The 26,329-nt window shown below is 46.3% G+C and overlaps 1 protein-coding gene across 2 annotated transcripts in view; it reads right to left on the bottom strand.

Annotated features, from left to right (window-relative positions):
* ACMSD (aminocarboxymuconate semialdehyde decarboxylase) overlaps positions 1 to 26,329 on the bottom strand; it is a 68,297-nt gene that overhangs the window by 16,029 nt on the left and 25,939 nt on the right. The window contains exons 3-4 of one of the 2 annotated variants that reach the window (XM_073545534.1): positions 6,369 to 6,462; positions 2,665 to 2,714 (exon numbers count right to left, since the gene is read on the bottom strand). In XM_073545534.1, the coding sequence (XP_073401635.1) occupies positions 2,665 to 2,714; positions 6,369 to 6,462 (144 nt within the window). Of the gene's footprint in view, positions 1 to 2,664; positions 2,715 to 6,368; positions 6,466 to 26,329 lie in introns of both variants that reach the window. The other variant, XM_073545532.1, reaches the window with a different exon arrangement.

The following is a 26,329-nucleotide window of genomic DNA, read 5'->3' as shown; positions in this document are numbered from 1 at the left end:
ACGCCCGCTGACCATTCCATCAAAGTCTGCATTCCAAAGCGTCACTTCTTCCCTTCTGAGCCCCGACGTGTGCCCAAACAGTAGTTTTCCCCCACATATGGGGCACCAGCGTTCTCAGGACAAATTGGAAAACAACTTTTGAGGTCCAATTTCTCCTCTTACGCTTGGGAAAATTGAAAATTGGGGACTAAACGATCATTTTTGTGGGCACAAAATAGGATTTTTTATTTTCACGCCTGGGCAGTATAAACTTTAGTGAAACACTTGGGGGTTCAAGGTGCTCACCACACATCTAGATAAGTTCCTTAGGGGGTCTAGTTTCCAAAATGGGGTCACTTGTGGGGGGTTTCCACTGTTTGGGCACATTAGGGGCTCGTCAAACGCAACATGGCGTCCAATCTCAATTCCAGCCAATTTTAGGTTGAAAAAGTCAAGCGGCGCTGCTTCCCTTCCGAGCCCTGCCGTGCGCCCAAACAGTGGTCCCCGCCACATATAGAGTATCAGCGTACTCAGGACAAATTGGACAACAACTTTTGGGGTCCAATTTCTCCTGCTACCTTTGGGAAAATAAAAAATTGGGGACTAAACGATCATGTTTGTGGAAAAAATATGATTTTTTATTTTCACGCCCGGGCGTTATAAACTCCTGTGAAGCCCTAGGGGGTTCAAGGTGCTCGCCACACATCTAGATAAGTTCCTTAGGGGGTCTAGTTTCCAAAATGGGGTCACTTGTGGGGGGTTTCCACTGTTTGGGCACATTGGGGGCTCGTCAAATGCAACATGGCGTCCAATCTCAATTCCAACCAATTTTAGGTTGAAAAAGTCAAACGGCGCTGCTTCTCTTCCGAGCCCTGCCGTGCGCCCAAACAGTGGTCCCCCCCCACATATAGGGTATCAGCGTACTCAGGACAAATTGGACAACAACTTTTACCCTTGGGAAAATTAAAAAATTGTTGCTAACAGATCATTTTTGTGACTAAAAAGTTAAATGTTATTTTTTTCCTTCCATGTTGCTTCTGCTCCTGTGAAGCACTTGAATGGTAAATAATCTTCTAGAATGTAGTTTTGAGTAGCTTGAGGGGTTCAGTTTTTAGAATGGTGTCACTTTTGGGTATTTTCTGCCATATAGACCCCTCAAATTGACTTCAAATGTGAGGTGGTCCCTAAAAAAAATGGTTTTGTAAATTTTGTTGTAAAAATGAGAAATCGCTGGTCAACTTTTAACCCTTATAACTTCCTAACAAAAAAAAATGTTGTTTCCAAATTTGTGCTGATGTAAAGTAGACATGTGGGAAATGTTATTTATTAACTATTTTCTGTCATGTAACTCTCTGGTTTAAGGTAATAAAAATTCAAACTTTGAAAATCGCAAAATATTCTAAATTTTCGCCATATTTCCGTTTTTTTCATAAATAAACGCAAGTTATAGCGAAGAAATTTTATCACTAAAGTGAAGTACAATATGTCACGAGAAAACAATGTCAGAACCGCCTAGATCCGTTGAAGCGTTCCAGAGTTATGACCTCATAAAGGGACAGTGGTCAGAATTGTAAAAATTGGCCCGGTAGTTAACGTGCAAACCACCCTTGGTAGTGAAGGGGTTAAAGGCAATGTGTGAACAGAAAATGATCTATTGTTTGAAATATTTTTTTTCTTTTGTAATCTGCCTTTGTCTTTAATATATACTTTGTAATATTTCTATATTTTAGTAGTTAAATCGTCACTATTTTTTGAGATTCATAACTTTTTTTCATTTCTCCCAGGGCTTGATCTTTGCACACTGAGCTGACATTTTTATTGATACCATGTTGGGTTATATACGACACTTTGAATGCTTGTTATTGTATTTTTTTGGGGTAAAGGGCCGTGACCCAGAAAAGTTCAGTATCAATTTTTTTTTTCGCATTTAATGTACAATTTAATAATTTTATAGTTTGATAGATCAGACTTATATGAACACAATAATAAATGTTTATTTTTTCACTTTTTATTTTTGCATAGGGAAAAGGGGGTGAGTTAAAGTTTTTTATATTTTTTTTACTTTAATTGTCTTATAAATTGTACCTTATTTTGTTGTCTTTAGGGACCTGAACAAGTTTGATTGCTCATACTATTTACTGCAATACACTATGTGCTATATTCTGTTATGGAACTTGGACAGAGGCTGACATCTACCACTCAAAATAGGTGATGTCACAGCTCACCACCTCCTCCTCCTGTACATTGACTGATAACACCTCTATATACAGTAGATAACACTAGATCCGCCGTTCACAATAGGTGATATCACAGCTCACCTACACTCCTCTCTTAATAATGACCTTTGCTTAGAACAGAATTTCCAGAATTCTTTTTTTTTTTTCTATTAAACATAAAATAACACAAATTGATATGAAACATGAAAAAATAAATTTATTTAAAAGATTTTTAATATAAAAACTAATTTAATTGAAAGCAGCACTTAACCAACCCTGAATTCACTACATTATTGGGATCTATTGGGATCCCAGAGGTCAGCAACCATTAATATCGTAGAAATATGACATAACAAAATAAGAATAACGTTTAAGTAGTTAAACTAAAAAACGCCTTTAGGAGATCATAGACGTTTATTAGACTGGTGGCGGCTCCCCGGGGTCCAGTGTTTGTATGAATTGTACTTACCCAATAGCTGAACATTACGGGGACAGTGGACAGAGCTTGTACTGTTACTCCTGCGCCGGAAAAGAGTCTAATATTATCCACCGAGAACGCACATTGTTATTCACATATCTGGAATTTGTTATATTAAAATGTAAAATAAGCAGAAAAATAATACATTTATTATTAATTTGTTTTAATTCAGAACACTCACTGAACCCCTGAACCCTCATGCATTGTTCACCCTCTGTTTTTACTTCTGATGTCTGTACTCTGATTTTTCCCGACCTTAATTCCATGCATCATACTTCAAATTGACTGTTTGCATATTGATATACCCATGCTCCTCACACCTAGTCTTATCTGTCCATCCTGTCCTACCTCTTTCTTCAACTCTGATGCTAGTCAAATGTCCCATTAACTGCAATCTGTTAATTGCCCCCTGCTGTGAACTGTCCTCCTCCCTCCCTCACCTGGCTTCATTTCATGGACACTTGAATGGTATAAGTTGAAGAGAGCAGGCCAGATATGACATCATTTGAAGTGATAGATGAGAAATAAAGCAGAAATAGTCCAGAAATCGGTCAGACGGTAAGACTAACCACTGCTTTCTTACTTTATTTGCTTTTTTTTAACCCTTCAGACATGCTCACACTTGCCATCACCGTTTTTGCTCCACTAATCTTCACTCTCCTTCGCTATCCCTACTCCTTAACCTCAGACCTCTCCTACTAAAATACAATATAAGACGATCACTCTCCTTCACCCACCTGCCTTCCCTTTCTCTGCTTCTCACTGCTGGTGACATATCCCCCAATCCTGGCCCCCCTGCCTCATACATCCCACAAATCCCCACCCCTATCTTTCTCATACCAAGAGAAACTACTGCAATCCCTCAAACTTAAAACCTGTGCCACTGACCCCCTCCCGCACCCTCTTTCTGGAGCACTTTGGAATGCTCGCTCCATTTGCAACAAACTCCACGTGATCCACGACCTCTTTACCTCCCGCAAACTTTCCTTCCTGGCTCCCACTGAGACCTTGCTGACACCTCCTGACACTGCCTCCCCGGCCGCACTGAGTTATGGCGGCCTCCACTTTACCCACACTCCTCGCCCTGGCAACAGACAAGGTGGAGGAGTGGGTTTCCTCTTTTCTAAACACTGCTCCTTCAACCCTATCCAACCCCCACCCTCCCTTATCCTCCCTTCTTTCGAGGTTCACTCTGTCCGCATTTACTCTCCCTCTAATCACCAAATGGCTGTCATATACCGACCACCGGGCTCAGCGACTGCCTTAATCGACCAATTCTCCACCTGGATCCTCCACTTTCTCTCTTCTGACATCCCCACCATCATCATGGGGGACTTCAACATCCCCATTGACACCCAGCAGCCTCCAAACTCCTGTCACTTACCTCTTCCTTTGGACTTACTCATTGGTCCTCCACAGCCACCCACACAGATGGACATACATTAGACCTCATCTTCATCCACCTCTGTTCCCTATCTAATCTCACAACCTCTCCCTTCCCCCTATCTGACCACTATCTACTCACCTTCTCATCCTTGTCCTCCTCACCTGACCCCCATGTCCAGCCACTAGCACATCCTCGCAGAAACCTCTTGCAGCTACACATCCACAGACTCTCAGACTCTCTTCTACCTCTGTCCTCCATATCTTTACTCCACAACACGGACAGTGTCACCGCTTTCTACAACGCCACCCTCACATCAGCCATAGACTCAGTCGCTCCTCTCATGCATGGCAAAGTGCGACAAACCAATAGGCAACCCTGGCACAACAACCTCACCAAAAAACTTTGACAAGCATCCAGGGTCAAGATCGACCAAACAAGGCAAACATTTACAGTACCACCACCCGAACCACTCCACATACCAGACCTCTGCCCTTCCCTAATAACCTCCCTCTCCAACATCACTGAAGGAGAGCTTACTCATCTCCTTTCCAAATCACGCCTCACCACCTGTGCACTTGACCCCATCCCTTTCCACCTGCTCCCCAACCTCACTAACATGATCATTCCAGCCCTAACCCATCTCTTCAACCTATCCCTAACTTCTGGTACCTTCCCCTCTGCCTTCAAACAGGCCACCATAACACCCATCCTCAAAAAATCAAACCTTGACCCAACTGCTATGCCCAGCTATCGCCCCATATCACTGCTTCCGTTTGCTTCCAAACTCTTCGAACAGCATGACCATGCTCAACTTTCCTCCCACCTCTCATCTAACTCCCTCCTTGACATCCTGCAATCTGGCTTCCGCCCCCACCACTCCACTGAAACTGCCCTGACCAAAATTACTAATGACTTACGCACAGCCAAAGCTAACAGACAGTTCTCCATGCTCCTGCTTCTTGACCTGTCCTCTGCCTTTGACACAGTTGACCACTGCCAACTGCTACAGATTCTTTCTTCCCTTGGCATAAAAGACCTTGCCCTGTCTTGGATTTCCTCATACCTTTCTGACCGCACATTCAGCGTTTCCCACTCCCACACTACCTCCTCATCCCGCCCCCTCTCTGTTGGAGTCCACCAAGGCTCTGTTTTGGGGCCCCTACTTTTTTCCATCTATACTCTTGGCCTATGACAACTCAAAGTCCCATGGCTTCCAGTACCACCTGTATGCAGATGACACCCAGATGTCACCTCTCTGCTGTCCAGAATCCCGAAGTGTCCATCAGCCATATCCTCCTTATTCACCTCTCGCTTCCTAAAACTCAACATAGACAAAACTGAACTCATTATCTTCCTCCATCTCACGTATCTTCCCTACCCGATCTATCTATTATGGTAAATGGCATCACGCTCTCTCCCGCACCTGAAATCCGCTGCCTCGGAGTAACTCTCGACTCTGCCCTGTCCTTCAAACAACACGTCCAAACTCTTGCCACCTCCAGTCGCCTCCAACTCAAAAATATTTCCAGAATCCGTCCCTTCTTCAGCCCTCAATCTAGTAAAACTCTTGTACATGCCCTCATCATCTCCCGCCTTGACTACTGCAACTCTCTCCTCTGTGACCTCCCTGCTAACTCTCTTGCACCACTCCAGTCTGTCCTCAATTCTGCTGCCTGACTAATCCACCTCTCCTCGCTACTCCCCTGTCTCTCCCCTCTGCAAATCCCTCCATTGGCTCCCAATTCTCCAATGAATCCAGTTCAAACTAACACTGACCTACGAAGCCATCCACAACCTTTCCCCTCCCTGTATCTCTGAACTAATCTCCCAATATCTTCCCTCACGTAATCTTCGATCCTCCCAAGACCTCCTACTCTCCTCCACACTTATTCGTTCCTCACACAACCGCCTCCAAGATTTCTCCTGAATATCCCCTATCCTCTGGTATACCATGCCTCAACACGTCGATTATCCACCACCCTCAGATCCTTCAAACGGAACCTGAAAACCCATCTTTTCAGGAAAGCTTACAGCCTGCAACAACCATTCTGCCGCCTCATCACCACCAGAGCTGCTGCACCCCCGACCTTCAGTCCCTTCCCCACTATCCCGCAGAATGTAAGTCCGCAAGGACAGGGTCCTCTCCCCTCTGTATCAGTCCGTCATTGTAAACGATATCTATTACTTTGTATGTAACCCCCCCTTCCCATGTACACCATCATGGAATTAATGACGCTATATAAATAAATAAATAAATAAATAATAATAATACGACACCAAAATCAAATGCATGAGACGTTTCCTTCACCTGACTCATCCATGTCTTTTAGCCGCTCTTCTGGATCCCAACAATTAGACTCAACAACTCTGAAAACTTTTCCGTCTTTCATCATTTTTGCCTCCTCCTGGATAAACAAAAAGATGAAATGTATTAGAAAAGTAAGATTTTATTCAAGAGCTGAACTCCTAATTTGGAAAGCCTCAGGCCTGAACTCACTACTTCCATGCTGCTTTATTTCTGTGCAAACCTTATTCTAAGTGAAGGCTATCGATTGAATCAGCAAAATAGGAAATACAGCTGCAACGTACAATTCATGGTGTAACTCAGGATCAGTAAAAAACTAGTAATGTATGTACATAAGCGACTGTGCCAGCAGAATAGCGAGTGCAGCTCTGGAGTATAATACAGGATGTAACTCGCTATCTTCATAAAAGATAATAACCTACTCAAAATTATGAACAGACCAAAAAAGTCCAGTTAGATGAAGACTTAAAAATATGTTTATTTAATTACACAATAAAAAGGGAAACCAAACAAATAGACATAGTACAATACCATAATTAATCATAGTAAGGAGATAACATAATTAACTGGACTTTTTTGGTCTGTTCATAATTTTGAGTAGGTTATTATCTTTTATGAACATCCTCATATGTTATTTGTATGATAAGTGATTGATTCTCACTAGGTTGTTGGTTTATTTGTCAGGATCAGTAATGTATGTACACAGTGACTGTGCCAGCAGAATAGCGAGTGCAGCTCTGCAGTATAATACAGGATGTAACTCAGGATCAGTAATGTATGTACACAGTGACTGCACTAGCAGAATAGTGAGTGCAGCTCTGGAGTATAATACAGGATGTAACTCAGGATCAGTAATGTAATGTATGTACACAGTGACTGCACCAGCAGAATAGTGAGTGCAGCTCTGGAGTATAATACAGGATGTAACTCAGGATCAGTAATGTAATGTATGTACACAGTGACTGCACCAGCAGAATAGTGAGTGCAGCTCTGGAGTATAATACAGGATGTAACTCAGGATCAGTAATGTATGTACACAGTGACTGCACCAGCAGAATAGTGAGTGCAGCTCTGGAGTCAGTGGCGTAGCGGGGGGGGGGGGCGGTCCGCCCTAGGCGGCAAGTATGTGGGGGCGGCGCCGCGTGGCAGCAGCAGTTCCTCTTCTCTCCTCTGCCGTGGAAGAAGCGCGGACTCCGCGGAGGCACAGTGCAGGCGCAGCTCAGCCTCAGGCGCTTTCTACCTTGCTCTGCTGAACTCGGACTCGGAGCCCCGGCTACTGTCCGCTCCTGAGCCGGTGCTGGGCGCACTCAGGTGAACGCCCATCCGCTCCTGGAGCCTGGACGTCGGAGGAGGTGTTGGCCGCGGGTCGGAGCTGCCCGAAGAACACGTGGCTGCTGAGGTGACGCAGGAGCAGATCCCGGGACACAGGAGCCGGTGAGTGAGGGGGACGGCGGGAAGCGCTGCCCAGCCTGCCCGGGATATCTGTGAGGGCCCTGAGGGGAGACACTCAGACTGTGACACCTGCTGTGGGGGCCCTGAGGGGAGACACTCAGACTGTGACACCTGCTGTGGGGGCCCTGAGGGGAGACACTCAGACTGTGACACCTGCTGTGGGGGCCCTGAGGGGAGACACTCAGACTGTGACACCTGCTGTGGGGGCCCTGAGGGGAGACACTCAGACTGTGACACCTCCTGTGGGGGCCCTGAGGGGAGACACTCAGACTGTGACACCTGCTGTGAGGGCCCTGAGGGGAGACACTCAGACTGTGACACCTGCTGTGGGGGCCCTGAGGGGAGACACTCAGACTGTGACACCTGCTGTGGGGGCCCTGAGGGGAGACACTCAGACTGTGACACCTGCTGTGGGGGCCCTGAGGGGAGACACTCAGACTGTGACACCTGCTGTGGGGGCCCTGAGGGGAGACACTCAGACTGTGACACCTGCTGTGGGGGCCCTGAGGGGAGACACTCAGACTGTGACACCTGCTGTGGGGGCCCTGAGGGGAGACACTCAGACTGTGACACCTGCTGTGAGGGCCCTGAGGGGAGACACTCAGACTGTGACACCTGCTGTGGGGGCCCTGAGGGGAGACACTCAGACTGTGACACCTGCTGTGGGGGCCCTGAGGGGAGACACTCAGACTGTGACACCTGCTGTGAGGGCCCTGAGGGGAGACACTCAGACTGTGACACCTGCTGTGGGGGCCCTGAGGGGAGACACTCAGACTGTGACACCTGCTGTGGGGGCCCTGAGGGGAGACACTCAGACTGTGACACCTGCTGTGGGGGCCCTGAGGGGAGACACTCAGACTGTGACACCTGCTGTGGGGGCCCTGAGGGGAGACACTCAGACTGTGACACCTGCCACACCGGCTGTATTATACACCGGGGTCCGTCAACCCCAAATGTTCTGCTTTGTGTGGTCGGATCAGTTACTCATTTTCCTTTTTCTGGTTGCTCCAATGCTGACACTAAGGCCTTGAGTCCTGGAGATTGGCGTCTTCTGCTCCAGCTGTAATGTAGTCAGCGCTGGATACAAACGCCTCGAGAGCAGATATCAGCGTCCTAAAAAAATGCCACAACTTTTCAACTGCTCTGGACTCCACCGGTCACGTACGCGGCACGCCTGTCATATTCGCCAGTCATGTACGCCAGTCATGTACGCCAGTCATTTATGCCAGTCATGTGCACAATGTATGTACGCCAGTCATATACGCCAGTCATGTAAGCCAGTCAGGTAAGGTAAGCCAGTCATTTACGCAAGTCATGTATGCCAATCATTTATGTCAGTCTTGTAAGCCAGTTATGTAACCCAGTCATGTACGCGAGTCATGTATGCAAGTCATGGAGGGCAGTCATTTACGCCAGTCATGTACGGCACCAGTGAGCCTTTTATAGAAGCTATGTACACCTGTATACACCTCTGGAAGCCACCTATCGAAGCTATATACAAGTATACACCCCTGGGAACACCTATATATGCTATATACCCATATATAAGTCTAGAAATTTAGAAATAATAACAGAAGAGTTAGTAGCAGACTAAAAATTAGATCTTTGAGTGTAGTGGGCTCTTCGGATGCTTCCGGATTATCAACGACCAAAGGGGCGGCAAATTTTTCGACCGCCCCGGGCGCCACAAACAGTTGCTACGCCACTGTCTGGAGTATAATACAGGATGTAACTCAGGATCAGTAATGTAATGTATGTACACAGTGACTGCACCAGCAGAATAGTGAGTGCAGCTCTGGGGTATAATACAGAATGTAACTCAGGATCAGTAATGTAATGTATGTACACAGTGACTGCACCAGCAGAATAGTGAGTGCAGCTCTGGAGTATAATACAGGATGTAACTCCGGATTAGTAATGTATGTACACAGTGACTGCACCAGCAGAATAGTGAGTGCAGCTCTGTTCAGCTGCTGCTAATTGTGGGTGTGTTCGCTGCTGATCCTGCTGTGTGCTCCTGAGCTCTGAGAAGCAACACCCCTCCGCCTAGGGAACTGCTCTCTCTCCTACCCAGGGAGGGAGTGGGTTTCCTGGGATGAGTGAAGGAGCCAAGTCCCGGCCTGCACATCAGAGGACTTGGGGGGGTATACGGTTAGGCCACGAGACTGTGGTGCGCTACTCAGTGGGAAGGGGGAGCGGCCCAGTGTCGGGGGCAGCTCCGGTAGCCTCAGCACCCCTGAATGCTGTTGCCGCTGATCACTTAGATGAAAAGTGGCCGCAGTGTGAGGGGGCTGGGTGTTCCGATCCTCCCAAGATCCTGTTCTGCGTTGGCGCTGCTGGTCAGCAAGATCCTGATTTTTTTAGGATCAGCGGCGCCTCACAGTGGCAAAAGATCAGCGGTGCCTAGTGAAGCAAAGAAAAATACCAACTGATGATACGGAGGGCACCTGTAAGTCCAGGGGTGAAGTCGCCTCCAGTTCTGTGGAGGAGACTGAGCCCCTTGTGCCTGATGATGTGGAGGTCAAAATGACACTCCCTGTTGTCACTGGTCCAGCAGGAGTGAATGTGGTGGGAGGTGTGGATGAGGAAATTTCTTTGTCTAATGGTGTGGTTGCTGGTTTGGTGGAGAGTGAGGGTATTATGGAGGTGGGTAATAGTGATACTGTTGGTGTTGATTCGGTCACTGGTCCGGTTGCCCCCCCCGGTGGTGGCAGTACCCGTTATTAGTTATGCCGCTGTCACCTCCGAGGGAAATAGGGTGTCCTCCTCATCTCCGGACTCTGGGGACGGCATGTTGCAGCGGCATCTCCTGGAGGCTCTAAAGAAGGGGGAGAGATCACTAATGGTAGAGGGCCGAGAAGTTGAATATCCTTCTGGATAGAGAGGCATGGCCTCGGTGCCTTCCGAGACCAAAATGGGGGAAATACAGTGTGGTCCCTTCCGACAGCCGGGCCAGGTAGTATGCGTAGGAATGTGGTCCATCTTCGGTGGAGGGGCAGTGATGCGTGTCCTCCAAGGTCTAAGGTTGTGGAGCTCCTGCTGAAGATGGGCTTCAAGGCTATTAACATCTACGCCTTGATACATCCATATTCCACGCCTGAGTTTGATGTCCGCTTTGTTCGGCCAGAGGGGCTTGAGCTCTTCTGGTCGAATTATGAGTTGACAAAAAATGAGCCCGGCTGGCGAGACTTTGCCATCCTGGTGGTGTCTCGCCAAAATCAAGTCAAGAAAGTGACCGTGATGACCTGTAATGAATCGCTTTCTTATGACATCATGACGTGGCTTGGCAGATACGTAGAAGTGGTGGAGATGCCAAAGAAAAACCGTGATGAGTATGGTATCTGGTCAGGGGCCTGTCATGATCCATGCTGGATCAGGACTGATAAAAAGCACAGGTAACCTTTTTTTTTTTTCCCTAAGCTGTGCTTAAGGTTGGTTTTTGCCCCCGGTGGCCTTTAGGATTATTGCACTGTGGTGTTTGTTTGCCCCCGGTGGTGGTGAGCGTCATTGCACTCTAGTTTTTAAGTTTAGTGCACATGATTATAATGCAGGTGTGATTGCTGGCTCTGCTATAAAAGAGTCACAGGTGTTGCAATCAGTGTTGGTGATAGTGTTCATTTCAACCATCCTTGGTAGAGGAAGGAGCTGGAGAGCGTTCCTTGCAGCACTGTCTTAGCCCTGGTGTGGAAAGAGTCATAGGGGATTTCCTTGTAGCTCTGACAGAGCTTGGTGGCAGTGATTCAGGAGGAAAGCTGCATTCTGGTGGTGGACTCTGTTGCCAGGAGCAAGTGCAAAAGAGTAAAGCTAAGTTGTGTTTCCCCGTTTGTGTTTTTCCTTAGTGTGTATTAGTACAGCGGTGGGGCCAGTGCCTGCTCCACCCAGCTCCCTAGCAAGGGATAGGTGTAGGGTGTGCTAGGGCGACAGGTTCCTGATCGGCGCCCGGTGCGGAACCGGCATAGGGAACGTTAGGAGCGTTAGGGTCACTGACTCAGGGGAGTGCAGGAGGTCTCCACGTCCCCCTTTCCCTATCGCAGGGCCCACCGTTGTAACTGTTTCCCTTTTCCCCGTGTCTTGTTGTTTTAGTTACCGGCCTGCTGGTCGCGTCACACAGGACGGGTCCACGTGACAGGGCCTGGACGTTTATGGTAAAACTTAAGCGTTCAGGTTGTACGGTTGCCCACATTCCATCATCTTTCTTCCTGGGTAGAGATCGTATCCAGGTCTTCTACCAGGGGCAACCAAAGCTCTGTCACAAGTGCGGCGTCCCCACAAACTTCAGTGCAAACTGCACTGTGCAGAAATGTGCATTGTGTGGGGATATCAGCCATCTTGCTGCATCTTGTGTGGAGATTAGGTGCCACTTGTGTGGTGACTTAGGTCACCCATTCAGCCGTTGTCCTCGCTCCTTCGCTAATGCAGTCGTGACCCCGGTGGGAGAAAGCTGTGAGGCTGATTCTGCTGGGGAAGGGAGTAGCAGGGGTGAGGGAGCTGAGGGGCCATGGAGGAAAAGCACTAAAAAGACGCCTGCCCAGCTGAGGCGTCTAGACAAGCGCAGACAGGAGAGGGAGCTGGGCGAGCCCCGTGCTACTGAGGTGACCCCTGTCCTGAATGCCAGTCTTGCTGCTGAGGCCCCGAGGGATGATGAGTTGGATGAGGAGGTCAGGAGGATCCACAGGGAAGAAACTGCCACTGCCTCCGAATCCTCCCATTATGAAAGTATGGATGAGGATAATAGGCAGTGGCTAGAGAACAAGCGTAAGCTCAGCACCAAAAAGAGAAAGAAGGGAGATAAAACATCTCCTGCTCTGACCAAGGTACCTAAGGAAGGAAAAACTGACTCCCCTCTGGTTGGTGTTTCTAAGCCCTTGAGAACATCTCTTCCTCTGCGGAGGAAGCTGAAGGTGAGGTTCCGGCTTCGGCGGAGCTTACAGGGGGGTGCCGAGTCTCCTTCTTCTGCGAATGTAAGGTCCTTGGAGGGAGGGACTGGCCCAGAGTCCGGAGACGAGGACGACAAAAAGAAAAAACCTGTGTCGTTATAGAGGGGGAAGGATTCCTCCCCTGAGGCAGAGAATAAGGGGAGTGGGAAGAAGAAAGCCATCTAACTAAATCACCAATGATGTCGGTACCCACTCCGTTGACGCTGGTGTCCATTAATGTCGCCAGCATAAAGTCAAATGCAGCCAGATTTGCGGTCTTTGATTTTCTCAGCAGTGTTGAAGCTGACATTTTCTTTTTGCAAGAGACCAGACTGCCAAACATGGCAGACTTGTTTAAAGCCAAGAGGGAGTGGAGACTGGGGCCCTCCTATTGGTCTCTTGCAGCCGAGCCGTATAGCGGAGTGGAGGTCCTTTTTTCCGCATCGGTGGAATGCCGACGGGTTATTGAGTTAGAAATGGGGAGGTGCCTGATCTTGGATGTCCTCATGAAGGGACAAGAGCTCCGGCTTATTAACATCTATGGTCCCCAATCTAAATGGGACCATAAGTGTCTCTTTATGAGGATCAAGCCCTACCTTTTTACAAGTCGGCAGGTTACATAGTAACATAGTTAGTAAGGCAGAAAAAAGACATTAGTCCATCCAGTTCAGCCTATAAAATTCTGTCAGAATAAATCCCCAGATCTACGTCCTTCTAAAGAACCTAACAATAACTGTAAGATACAATACTGTTACGCTCCAGGAAGACATCCAGGCCTCTCTTGAACCCTTCGACTGAGTTCGCCATCACCACCTCCTCAGGCAGGGAATTCCAGATTCTCACTGCCCTAACTGTAAAGAATCCTCTTCTATGTTGGTGGAAAAACCTTTTCTCCTCCAGACGCAGAGAATGCCCCCTTGTGACCGTCACCTTCCTTGGTATAAACAGATCCTCGGAGAGATATTTGTATTGTCCCCTTATATACTTATACATGGTTATTAGTTCGCCCCTCAGTCGTCTTTTTTTCTAGACTAAATAATCCTAATTTTGCTAATCTCTCTGGGTATTGTAGTTCCCCCTTCCCCTTTATTAATTTTGTTGCCCTCCTTTGTACCCGCTCTAGTTCCATTATATCCTTCCTGAGCACCAGTGCCCAAAACTGTACACAGTACTCCATGTGCGGTCTAACGAGAGATTTGTACAGAGGCAGTATAATGCTCTCATCATGTGTATCCAGACCTCTTTTAATGCACCCCATGATCCTGTTTGCCTTGGCAGCCGCTGCCTGGCACCGGCTGCTCCAGGTAAGTTTATCATTAACTAGGATCCCCAAGTCCTTCTCCATGTCAGATTTACCCAGTGGTTTACCGTTCAGTGTGTAATGGTGATATTGATTCCTTCTTCCCATGCGTATAACCTTACATTTATCATTGTTAAACAGCATCTGCCACCTTTCGGCCCAAGTTCCCAACTTATCCAGATCCATCTGTAGCAGAATACTATCTTCTCTTGTATTGAATGCTTTACATAGTTTTGTATCATCTGCAAATATCGATATTTTACTGTGCAAACCTTCTACCAGATCGTTAATAAATATGTTGAAGAGAATAGGTCCCAACACCGACCCCTGCGGTCCCCACTGTTCACAGCGACCCAGTTAGAGAATATACCCTTTATATCCCCCTCTGCTTTCTATATCTAAGCCAGTTACTTACCCATATACACACATTTTCCCCCTGACCCAGCATTCTCATTTTGTGTACCAACCTCTTGTGTGGCATGGTATCAAACGCTTTGGAAAAATCAAGATATACCACATCCAATGACTCGCCTTGGTCCAGTCTATAGCTTACCTCTTCATAAAAACTGATTAGATTGGTTTGACAGGAGTGATTCCTCATAAACCCATGCTGATATGGCGTTAAACAGTTATTTTCATTGAGATAATCCAGAATAACATCCCTCAGCAACCCTTCACATATCTCACCAACAATAGAGGTTAGACTTACTGGCCTATAATTTCCAGGTTCACTCTTAGAGCCCTTTTTGAATATTGGTACCACATTTGCTATGCGCCAGTCCTGTGGAACAGACCCCATCGCTATAGGGTCTCTAAATATAAGAAATAATGGTTTGTCTATTACATTACTCAGTTCTCTTAGTACTCGTGGGTGTATGCCATCCGGACCCGGAGATTTATCTATTTTAATCTTATTTAGCCGGTTTTGCACGTCTTCTTGGGTTAGATTGGTGACCCTTAATATAGGGTTTTCTTTGTCTCTCGGCATTTCACCTAGCATTTCATTTTCCACCATGAATACTGTGGAGAAGGTGTGTAATATATTAGCTTTTTCCTCATCATCTACAACCATACTTTCCTCACAATTTTTTAATGGGCCTACACTGTCACTTTTGATTCTTTCACTATTGATATAGTTGAAGAACAGCTTGGGATTAGTGTTACTCTCCTTAGCAATGTGCTTCTCTGTTTCCTTTTTGGCAGCTTTAATTAGTTTTTAGATAAAGTATCTTTCTCCTTATAGTTTTTTAGATCTTCAGTGGGGCCATCCTGCTTTAGTAGTGTAAATGCTTTCTTTTTACTGTAATTGCCCCTCTTACTTCTTTGTTTAGCCACATTGGGTTTTTCCTATTTCTTGTCCTTTTATTCCCACAAGGTATAAACCGCTTACAGTTCCTATTAAGGATGTTCTTAAACATTTCCCATTTATTTTCTGTATTCTTATTTCTGAGGACATTGTCCCAGTCACCCAGATTAAGGGCATCTCTAAGCTGGTCAGACTTTGCCTTCCTAAAGTTCAGTGTTTTTGTGACTCCCTGACATGTCCCCCTAGCGAAAGACAAGTGACATTGTACAATATTGTGGTTGCTATTTCCTAGATGCCCAACAACCTGCAGATTTGTTATTCTGTCAGGTCTGTTAGATAGTATTAGGTCTAAAAGTGCTGCTCCTCTGGTTGGATTCTGCACCAATTGTGAAAGATAATTATTCTTGGTTATTAGCAGAAACCTGTTGCCTTTATGGGTTTCGCAGGTCTCTGTTTCCCAGTTAATATCTGGGTGGTTAAAGTCCCCCATAACAAGGACCTCATTATGAGTTGCAGCTTCATCTATCTGCTTTAGTAGTAAACTTTCCATGATTTCTGTTATATTTGGGGGTTTGTAACAGACCCCAAAGAGAATTTTGTTACTATTTTTCCCTCCATGTATTTCGACCCATATGGACTCGACATCCTCATTCCCTTCGCTAATATCTTCCCTTAATGTGGACTTTAGACAAGACTTTACATAAAGACAAACCCCTCCTCCTCTCCGATTTTTACGATCCTTTCTAAACAGACTGTAACCCTGTAAGTTAACTGTCCAGTCATAGCTTTCATCTAACCATGTCTCGGTTATTCCTACTATGTCATAGTTACCTGTAGATATTACTGCTTCTAGTTCTTCCATCTTGTTTGTCAGGCTTCTGGCGTTTGCGAGCATGCATTTTAGAGAATTTTGCTTTGTTCCAATCTCCTCCCTGTTGATTGTTTCAGAAATTTTCTTACCTCCCTTCTGAGTATGTTGTCTTGGATCTTCTTTGCCGAACCTCATATCATTCATCAGTATAATATCTGTTTTCATGTTCGCGTCTAACGTTTTTCTTCCCAGCCCCTCTTCTTCTAGTTCAACGCTCTCCTGATGAGTGTAGTGAGTCTTCTGGCAAATGTGTGGTTCCCAGGTTTGTTGAGGTGTAGTCCGTCTCTGGAGTCCATCGTACAGGTAATTCACACCGTGGTCCAGGAATCCGAATCCTTGTTGTCTGCACCATCGTCTTAGCCTGTTGTTCGCATCAAAGATCCTGTTCCATCTCCTGGTGCCATGCCCGTCTACTGGAAGGATAGAAGAAAAAACTACCTGTGCATCCAGTTCCTTTACTTTCTTCCCCAACTCTTCAAAGTTCTTGCAGATTGTCGGTAGGTCCATCCTTGCCGTGTCAATGGTGCCAACATGTATCAGAAGAAATGGGTGGACGTCCTTGGAACTGATGAGCTTTGGTATTCTATAGGTCACATCCTTGATCTTCGCACCTGGGAGGCAGCATACTTCTCTTGCGGTTATATTCAGTCTGCAGATGGCTGCTTCTGTGCCTCTCAGTAGTGAGTCTCCCACAACTACCACTCTTCTTCGCTTCTTGGCTGTACTTTTTGTTGTCACTTCTGGGTGTTGCTGTGTGCCCTTTTCTTCTTTGCTTGCTGGTAGTGCCTCATCCTTAGGTGTACCATCGTCATCCTCCGCAAGACCTTGGTATCGGTTTGTCAGTTGTGTGGTTGGTGATGTCTCTATGGTCTTCTTGCTTCTTTTGGTCACATGCTTCCACTCGTCTGCTTTTGGAGGTTCTCTGACACTTCCTTCACCTTCTGTGACCAGTAGAGATGCTTCTGTTCTGTCTAGGAAGTCTTCATTTTCTTTGAGTTTCAAAGTTGCAATTCTTTTTTCCAGACCATGCACTTTTTCTTCTAAAAGGGCCACTAATCTACACTTCTGGCAGGTGAAGTTGGATTCTTCTGGTTGATCTGTAAACATGTAGCACATGTTGCAGCTCACCATGTAGGTTGTCACATCTGCCATGTTGCTCCGCCTCCTAGGTTGTCTTTGGAGGGGACTTCAATACTGTCACAAGGCCCCGTGATAGAGGAGGTTCCAGAGATAAGCTGACTTATGATAGCATCGCCCTTAATTGTATAGCTAGTGAGGCTCGCCTGGTGGATGTCCATATTCGGCACACCCCAGGCCACAAGGGATTCACCTATCACAGAGGTAACTGTAAGTCCAGAATAGATAGGTTTTATTTAAATGAGGAAGCTGTCTCTTCAGCAGAGTTTGTTGTTGAGGTGGAGTTCTCCGACTACTGTTTAATTTTGTTTTCTCTGAATGTTACAGAGACCTTCCGGATGGGAAGAGGCTTTTGGAGGCTCAAGTTCGTCTCTCTTGGAAGAAGCGGACATAAGACAGTCCTTTGAGGATTTTCTTCAGAGCCAGGTACCCTTACTAGATCTTTGTAGTAGTAAGTCAGAGTGGTGGGAGATGTTCAAGAAAAGGGTGGCGAGATTCTTCCGCCAGCTCTCGAGCCTCAGGAGTCTGAACAGATACCGCCTGTATCAGGGTCTGAGGAGGAAACTCGAGCATCTTGTCTCAACTGGAGGTAGCCGCGAGGAGATCTCTAGAGTGAAATCTTTGCTCATGAGGTGTCAGTACGATAGACACGCATCTTTGGTTTTTGAGCGGGATTACGGGAAGTACCGCTCACCCGACCCTTACAGAAACTGCAAGATGTCAGTGAATAGTAAAGTGGTTACAGGACTGGTCGACACTACGGGGTCCCTGAGGCGATCCAGATCAGGGATCCTGGAGGTTGTCAGATCCTTCTACTCGCACCTCTTGGGGAAGAGGGATCTTGATTGGGATAAGATGTCGGCTTTCCTGGCTGAAGCCGTTCCTGAACCAGGGGTAGACCCCTCTCTTGACGTTTTGACAGAGATGATCAGGGAAGAGGAAGTTAAGTTGGCGATAGAAGGGCTTGCCCAAAAAAATATCGCCCAGTCCAGATGGCTTAACATCTGAGTTCTATAAGACCTTTAAGGACGCTTTGGTTCCCCTCTTGACTGAGGTATTCAATGAGTGTCTTTCCTCAGGCACTCTGCTAAAGTCAATGAGGAGGTCTGCCCTGATCATCTTGTCAAAGGGTAAGGACACATCGTGCATTGATAATTGGCGTCCCATAGCGCTTCTCAATGCAGACAGGAAGGTTCTGGCAAAGGTGCTGTTTAATCGGCTGGTGAAATTTGCAACCCGACTCCTTTCGGAGGCCCAGCATTGCTCTGTTCCAGGTCGCAGCACATTTAGTGCTGTGCTCAGTGTCCGGGAGGTGGTGGAGCAGGGTAGGGCTGGTCACTGGAAGGGGTACATGCTGTCACTGGACCAGGCAAAAGCGTTTGATCGGGTTAATCATGAGTACCTCTGGTTTGTCCTTCTGAGATATGGCCTGCCGGGGGGGGGGGTGGTGATTGGCTTAAAACCTTGTACGGTGGGGCAGAGAGTTTCCCGCTTGTGAACGTTTGGATTGGCAGCTCTTTTGAGGTTGGATCTGGTGTTCGCCAGGGTTGTCCCTTGGGCCCGCTGCTCTGCTGTACGTGTTCGCGATTGACCCACTTCTTAGGAGGGTGGAGCGTGGACTGTTGGCCGGGATCGGGATGGACCGGGCAGCACCAGAAGCCACTGTAAGGGTGGTGGCGTATGCTGATGATGTCACTGTTTTTGTTTCCTCTCACGCGGAGGCAGGGTGGCTGATGTCAGAGGTAGATCGCTACTCGGAGGCATCCGGGTCCAAGATCAACTGGGATAAGTGTGAGAGTCTCTGGCTGGGAGGAGGAGATCCTGGTTTTGATCTCCCGGACACCCTTCCAGGACCCAAAGTCTCTTCAAAAGTCCTTGGCATCGAATTTGGCCAGGGGGATTACCCCAAACAAAATTGGGACAGCAGGCTGGAGATCGCCACTCAGAAGGTGAACCAATGGAAGGGTTGGTCTTTGACCCTCAGGCAAAGGGTAAACCTGATCAAAACTTACCTGCTCCCTTTACTGATTTATCTGGGCAGTGTGTGCATCTTGCCGGAGTCTCTCTGGACTCGGGTCTGCAGTTTGTTCTTCCAACTATTATGGGGGAATAGACTGAACCTGGTCAAGAGGGAGGTTACTTACAGTACGAGGAGACTAGGAGGGTTGGGTATGGTCAACCCTGTGGTATTCCTTGTGGATACCTTCATTAAGATCAATATTGCAAACCTCTGGAAAGAGAGGGCTCCTCCGTGGGTATTCTCTTGTAGGGGATGGTTTCAGCCTTTCTTCCAGAAATGGGAGACAGGAGGGCAAGTGAAGGATCTTCGCACACCGCATGGACATCTTCCGGCTTATGCTACCTTGGTTCTGAAAGTAATTCGCCGGTGGGGTCTGGGAATGTGGGAGATTAGGACTCTGCCAAGGAAACTCCTTGACAATAGGGTTCTGTTGACCCATTTCCAGAGGCCTCTGGTGCTCAGGGATTGCCCAAGTCTGGATCTTGGGGTGGGTTTGCATCTTTTGAATTCTATGAGGATCCCCTCGAAGTTTTAGGACTTTGCTTGGTGCTGCTTCCATGGGAAACTGTGTGTGAGAGACAATCTGAAGTGTAGGAGCTCTGAGGACAGGAACTGTCCTCAGGAGCATTGTGGTACCGTGCTGGAAAGCATGGACCATTTCCTGCTTTATTGTCCCTTCAACACAGAGGTGTACAACAGGGTGGGCGCCTCCATTGGCTGGTCTTGGCTGGCCGGTCTCTCCTATGCGGAATGGGCCTATGGAGCATTCGGAGACCTTGGTGGTCGGGACCGTTGCACCTTATTTCTAGTTAGCCCAGTGGTTAGGTATCACACGTGGAACGCACGGTGCTTAGTATCGACGCAACGGAAAATCCTCCCAGTGGACGATGTGTTTAGGACCATACTTGGTGACCTGGTGAAGGTGCGCTCTCTGGCGTATGAGAGACTGGGCACATGTAGGGCCGCTCTCCTCTGGAGGGGCTTTGCTTTTAGTGTGCCCTAGTCTGGTCATCTCCTTTCCTGGTGGTGGGCTGCCGCTGACACTGTAGATTCTTGTTTTGTGATTGGTAAACAGTGATGTAGGGCTGCAGGCGCCGAACTTGGGCTTTGTGATTTGTGGGTATTGTGGTATTGTAGTGTTTTGTTTCTGTATATATTGTATTTAGGGATATAGATTTGGGTGTAGGTGTTAGGTTGGGTGGTGGGAAAAGGGGGGAGGTGGGTTTATCTTGTGGGACTATGGGACACTGGGGTGTTTGGGGAAACACTGGCACTGCCTGATCTGGCCTATGGAAGTTGGACTTGGACTGAGGCATGAGAAACAGGACCAGCTCTCAGGTCAGTGCGGGGGTTGGGAATGGTGGGCGAGTATGGGGTGTTTAGTTTAGTCTTGTATATAAAAAAGTACACCTGCGATGGTATCGGTCCCCAGCCAACTTAGCACAGTTCCTCCCAAATTATTCGCCACATTGTTGGAAGGGCTGCCTCCAAAGGGGTACTCTTGGTCACTGCTGGTGGGCTTGTCCCAAGGTTTTCTCGTTCTGGCTGGAGGTGTTTGGCCTGATGGGTGAGCTGACAGGCAATACTATTAATCCGAATCCGGGTCTGGCAGTGCTAAACGTGGGTATAGAGGAGTTCTCTTGGGAATCCAGGGGATTATTGGTTCACATTCTAGTTGCTGCCAGATATTGCATAAGTAGCTATTGGAAATCCCCAAAGACACCTACATTAGCTGAACTATATAACCGAATTAATCTCCATTGCCAATACGAGTTCTGTCTGGCTCACTCCATCCGCGCCAAAAACAAAATACTTCAGACTTGGGACACGTGGCTAAACTCTGTATATGCATCCCCTGTCAGGCATCTGTTTCCAGGGCAAACTGTCTGAGATTAATAAAATGGGTCAAATAGGGTCAAAGAGAGTGTTACGCAGGGAGTTCATCCGTACCACATGTCAATATTCAAGGTGTTTATATCTATGTTGTTGTTACTGCTCGGGCTACCCTGAACGCCATCTAATTCCCTAGCTCCCCCCCCTCCCTGGTTGCCTCTTTGCAACCATCCATGGTTCTCCCCCCCCCCACCTCTTCCTCCCTTCCCCTTTCTTATCTTCCTTTCTTACTCTCTGGTTCTGGTTGTTTGAAACCCTCGTTTTGAGGATTAAAGAGTAAATGGTAGGTTGCCTTTATACGTATTAGGTGTTGATTAACCAAAAAAAAAAAAAAAGTTGTAACTTGTATCAGACATGATTGTTGGTGGTGTGATGGGAAATGTGAATCATAATCAAAGGATTTACTACCACGTGTTACAGCGTTGTTCTCTTTGTGTATTAATGCCATTGATACCTGAATTTTTTCCCTTTTCTAATGTAACTTCCTACAATAAAAATTGATTGGATATAGTCTTGTATATATTTGTATAGTTTGGTTATTTCATATATATATTTAAAAAAAAAAAAAATGTTTATGTATATATTTATGTCGGCCTTTGTTTATTTTATTGTTTATTAGTTTGTTTGGTGACCGGAAGCTGTAAGTTATTATTAGTTATTAGGGTGTGCACACGTTGCGGATTCTGCTGCGGAATTTTCTGCGCGGATTTCGCAAAATCCGCAGGTAAGTCCGCAGGTCAAAAGACCTGCGGTTTATCTGCGGACTTGCCTGCGGTTTTCCCCTGCAGTTTGACACCTGTACAATGGAGAAGGTGTGAAACACTGTGGATTCCGCACAAAGAAGTGACTTGCTGCAGATCTGAAACCGCAGCAAATCCGCGCGGAAAAATCTGCAGCATGTGCACTGCGGTTTTTGTTTTCCATTGAAAATAAAGGTACTGTACAACGCAGCAAAAACTGCTGTGGATCCGCAGGGCCAAATCCGCTGCGGATCCGTAGCAGAATCCGCAACGTGTGCACACACCCTTATTCTGTATATATGCATAATATGTGACAGGAGAGAATGAGCGGCTGGACCAGTGTTCAGTATGCGGATTATTTTCTGGCCTATATTCTTGTTATGTTTGTTATTGTTATTATTATTATTATTATTATTATTATTATTATTATTATTATTATTATTATTATTATTATGTTTTAAATTTTTATAATAAAAGATCTACAGGATGTAACTCAGGATCAGTAATGTATGTACGCAGTGATTGCACCAGCAGAATAGCGAGTGCAGCTCTGGGGTATAATACAGGATGTAACTCAGGATCAGTAATGTAATGTATGTACACAGTGACTGCACCAGCAGAATAGTGAGTGCAGCTCTGGAGTATAATACAGGATGTAACTCAGGATCAGTAATGTATGTACACAGTGACTGCACCAGCAGAATAGTGAGTGCAGCTCTGGAGTATAATACAGGAGGTAACTCAGGATCAGTAATGTATGTACACAGTGACTGCACCAGCAGAATAGTGAGTGCAGCTCTGGAGTATTATACAGGATGTAACTCAGGATCAGTAATGTATGTAGACAGTGACTGCACCAGCAGAATAGTGAGTGCAGCTCTGGAGTATAATACAGGATATAACTCAGGATCAGTAATGTATGTAGACAGTGACTGCACCAGCAGAATAGTGAGTGCAGCTCTGGAGTATAATACAGGAGTTAACTCAGGATCAGTAATGTAATGTATGTACACAGTGACTGCACCAGAAGAATAGTAATATAAGAAATGTACAATGTAATTTCTCCTTGTTATAATGGTAAAGATTTACCTAAAGTGCAGAAGTTTCAGGCCACTTCTCAGTGGGCTTATTAGCAATTCTGAAAAAAAAATGGCCATTCTGCACCTATAAAATACGACTCCTCATTCTTTCTCCTTCACTCCTACATTGGGTCCTATAACGTGATTTATAAGAAGCTGACAAAGCTGTGGGTATAATCTAATAATCTTTTTTTCACTGAGTAAATATCCATAGCTGGAGTTTGTATAATACTGATTGATGACACTTCTCAGCTTCGAGATCTCAAACTTAAAGGAATACTCCCAATGTTCCTGACATTCCACAGATTGCATCTCCATTAAAAGTTGAATATATTTGCAGCTACTTTGCTGTAATTAAATAATTTTATTTAGTTTGTATTAATTTGATGTGTTTTCCTTTGTTCAATAGGAAAGCAGCATTCAATCTTCTGAGCTTTAAGGTCCCGTTACATTTAGCGATGCACCAGCGAGCCCGACAACGATACGACCCGGTCAGGATCGCTGGTACATCACTAAGTGGTCGCTAGTGAGCTGCCAAACAGGCAGATCTCACCAGCGACGTAGCAGCGGTCGTTACTTACCTGTCAGACGCGGCAATGACGACGTCCTCCCGCCCGCGTCCACGCGTCGCTCGTTGGCGCCAGCAGGAAGCCGATGACGAGAAATGGACCAGGACGATCTCGCTCGATCAGCGAAATCCAGCGGGTCGCAGGTAAGTGTCACATGTAGCGAGATCGCTACCAAATATCACTGTTACGTCACAAAATCGGTGACGCTTTAGCGATATCGCTAGCGATCTCGCTATGTGTGAAGGGGGCTTAAGTCACATGACTGTTTGTGGAGGGGAGAGATGAGTCTTTGGGTTTTAATGGAATAGAAACTACATAAATCCTAATATCAGTTTAAAAGAAGTGATGACATTTTTTACTGAGCTTCTCAGAACTTATATAGATTTTTAAAAGGGTGTTTTATTTAAATTGAAAACAAAAAAAAAAAGTTGTTGAAGGTTCTATTAATTTGCTAAAAAGGACATTTTCTTTACGCCAAGAGTCTGAATTTCTGAAAACAAAGCAACTCGAGTCCTGGTGTTTAAGAGGAGCACAATCAAAGCAAAATCAAAAGCCTATTTTTAGCGGATCTTCTGACCTAGTTTTACTGCGATTCACACGAATGAAGAGACCACGGTACACATCTATGAGAGGGAAGAAATCAAATGCCATTGATTTATAAAGCTCGTGTGTCAATTACTGGGATTAGAAAGAAAAGTGTGTATGTGGATTTTATCTTCTTGGATATCAGTTTCTGGGAGAGGTGAATTGTATACATTGTGTATGATCTGAGAAAAAGATCTAAAAAGCAGAAAGCATTGATTCTAACATCAGAAAGTCATCGCTATAAGTATTCATGAATAAAAGAGTGAAAAAATAGATGCGGTATAATAAATGCATGTGAATATATCTCCTATCATACTTCAGTATGACAAACATGCCCTCTATGTACAAGAATATACAGTAACTAGTATCAGGGCTGCCATCAGGGAATGACAGCCCTTACAGGTGTATAGGACCCGGAGATTAGGGGGGCCCAGCCGACGCCCGATCACGCTGGCAGCCCGGTCTGCGCCTGGGCCCCCCCCTACATTTTGTTCAGCCTCAAGCTTCCACTTTTCCAGCGCCTGCGGGTCCCCCCCGGTGCACCATGGTCCAGCGCCGCCCGCTCACGTGACGTCACACGCTGCTCTGCTCCACTTCCTCATTCCAGAGCAGAGCGGTGTGCGCGCGCCACGTGGCACTGGGAGTGGTGGGCCGGTGACAAAAGACGGCGGCGGGACGCAGACGGCAGGCAGTCATGAAGCGGCAGTGAACGAGCAGTGTAAGGTAAGTAGACTGTCTGTCTTTGTCTTGTCTGTCTCTCCGTGGTGGCCACGCTGATGATGGGGGAGCCAGGGGGCCCACCCGGCTGTCGGCTGATGATGGGGTGAATTGTGAGCCAGGGGGCCAGGGGCTGATGATGGGGTGAGCGTGGGCCAGGGGCTGATGATGGGGGAGCCAGGGGACCATGGGCTGATGATGGGGTGAGCCAGGGGGCCCGGCTGATGATGGGGGAGCCAGGGGGCCGGCCAGGGGTTGATGATGGGGTTGCCAGGGGGCTGATGATGGGGTGAGTCAGGGGCTGAAGATGGGGTGAGCCAGGGGGCCCAGCTGATGGGGTGAGCCAGGGCCAGGGGCTGATGATGGGGTGAGCCAGGGCCAGGGGCTGATGATGGGGTGAGCCAGGGCCCAGTGGGACAAATCTCCAGCATCCATGATTAGTAGGCACTTTGTTGACTGTCTCCACAGTCTCCACCTGCAGATCAGCCCATAGTCCTATCTTTTTAGTCAGCACAGACTGTGCTGCAAAGTACCAGCATGCTGCTGACTGTGATGGGGTTAGGGTTGTATTTAGAATTGGGGGGGTTTCCACTGTTTGGGCACATCAGGTGCTCTCTAAACGCAACATTTCATCTGATCTCAATTCCAGCCAATTCTGCATTGAAAAAGTCAAACAGTGCTCCCTCCCTTCCGAGCTCTGCCATGCGCCAAAACAGTGGTTTACCCCCACATATGGGATATCAGCCTACTCAGGACAAATTGCACAACTGTTAGGGTCCAATTTCTCATGTTACACTTGGGAATATAAAAAATTGGGGGTGAAAGGATCGTTTTTGTGAAAAAAAAAAAAGATTTTTTATTTTTATGGCTCTAAATTATAAACTTCTGTCAAGCATTTGGGGGTTCAAAGTGCTCACCACACATCTAAATAAGTTCCTTAAGGGGTCTACTTTACCGTACAGTTTACTGACCGTGGGAGCATACCCTAAAAAGTTTTGGAATTATTACTGTGTAAAAGTTAGTAAACTAAATAAATGAGGTGATCAGCCCTTTACTCTATACTCTTATTTGTTTTTGTTTTTTACATAATCACTTAGAGTTACGTTTTGAGGTGTATTTATGTTCTAGAATTTATCGGTTTTTAGTACCAATAAAGATGATTTTTTTGTAGTGTATAATCAGTGATTATATGTGCAGTAATATACACTTTCCATTTATTTGGTGGACAGGCTGAGACGATCATTAGATTCTTCTTGACTGGGTATGTGTGTGTGTATATGTATATGTGTGTATATATATATATATATATATATATATATATATATATATATATATATATATATATATATATATGTATATGTGTGTGTATATATATATAT

This window comes from Dendrobates tinctorius, unplaced genomic scaffold (genome assembly GCF_039654945.1).
Source record: "Dendrobates tinctorius isolate UK_male_01 unplaced genomic scaffold, ASM3965494v1 ptg000143l, whole genome shotgun sequence".
Classification (NCBI taxonomy): domain Eukaryota; kingdom Metazoa; phylum Chordata; class Amphibia; order Anura; family Dendrobatidae; genus Dendrobates; species Dendrobates tinctorius.
The sequence above is the reverse complement of the archived record's forward strand: the minus strand, read 5'-3'. Positions and strand labels throughout refer to the sequence as shown.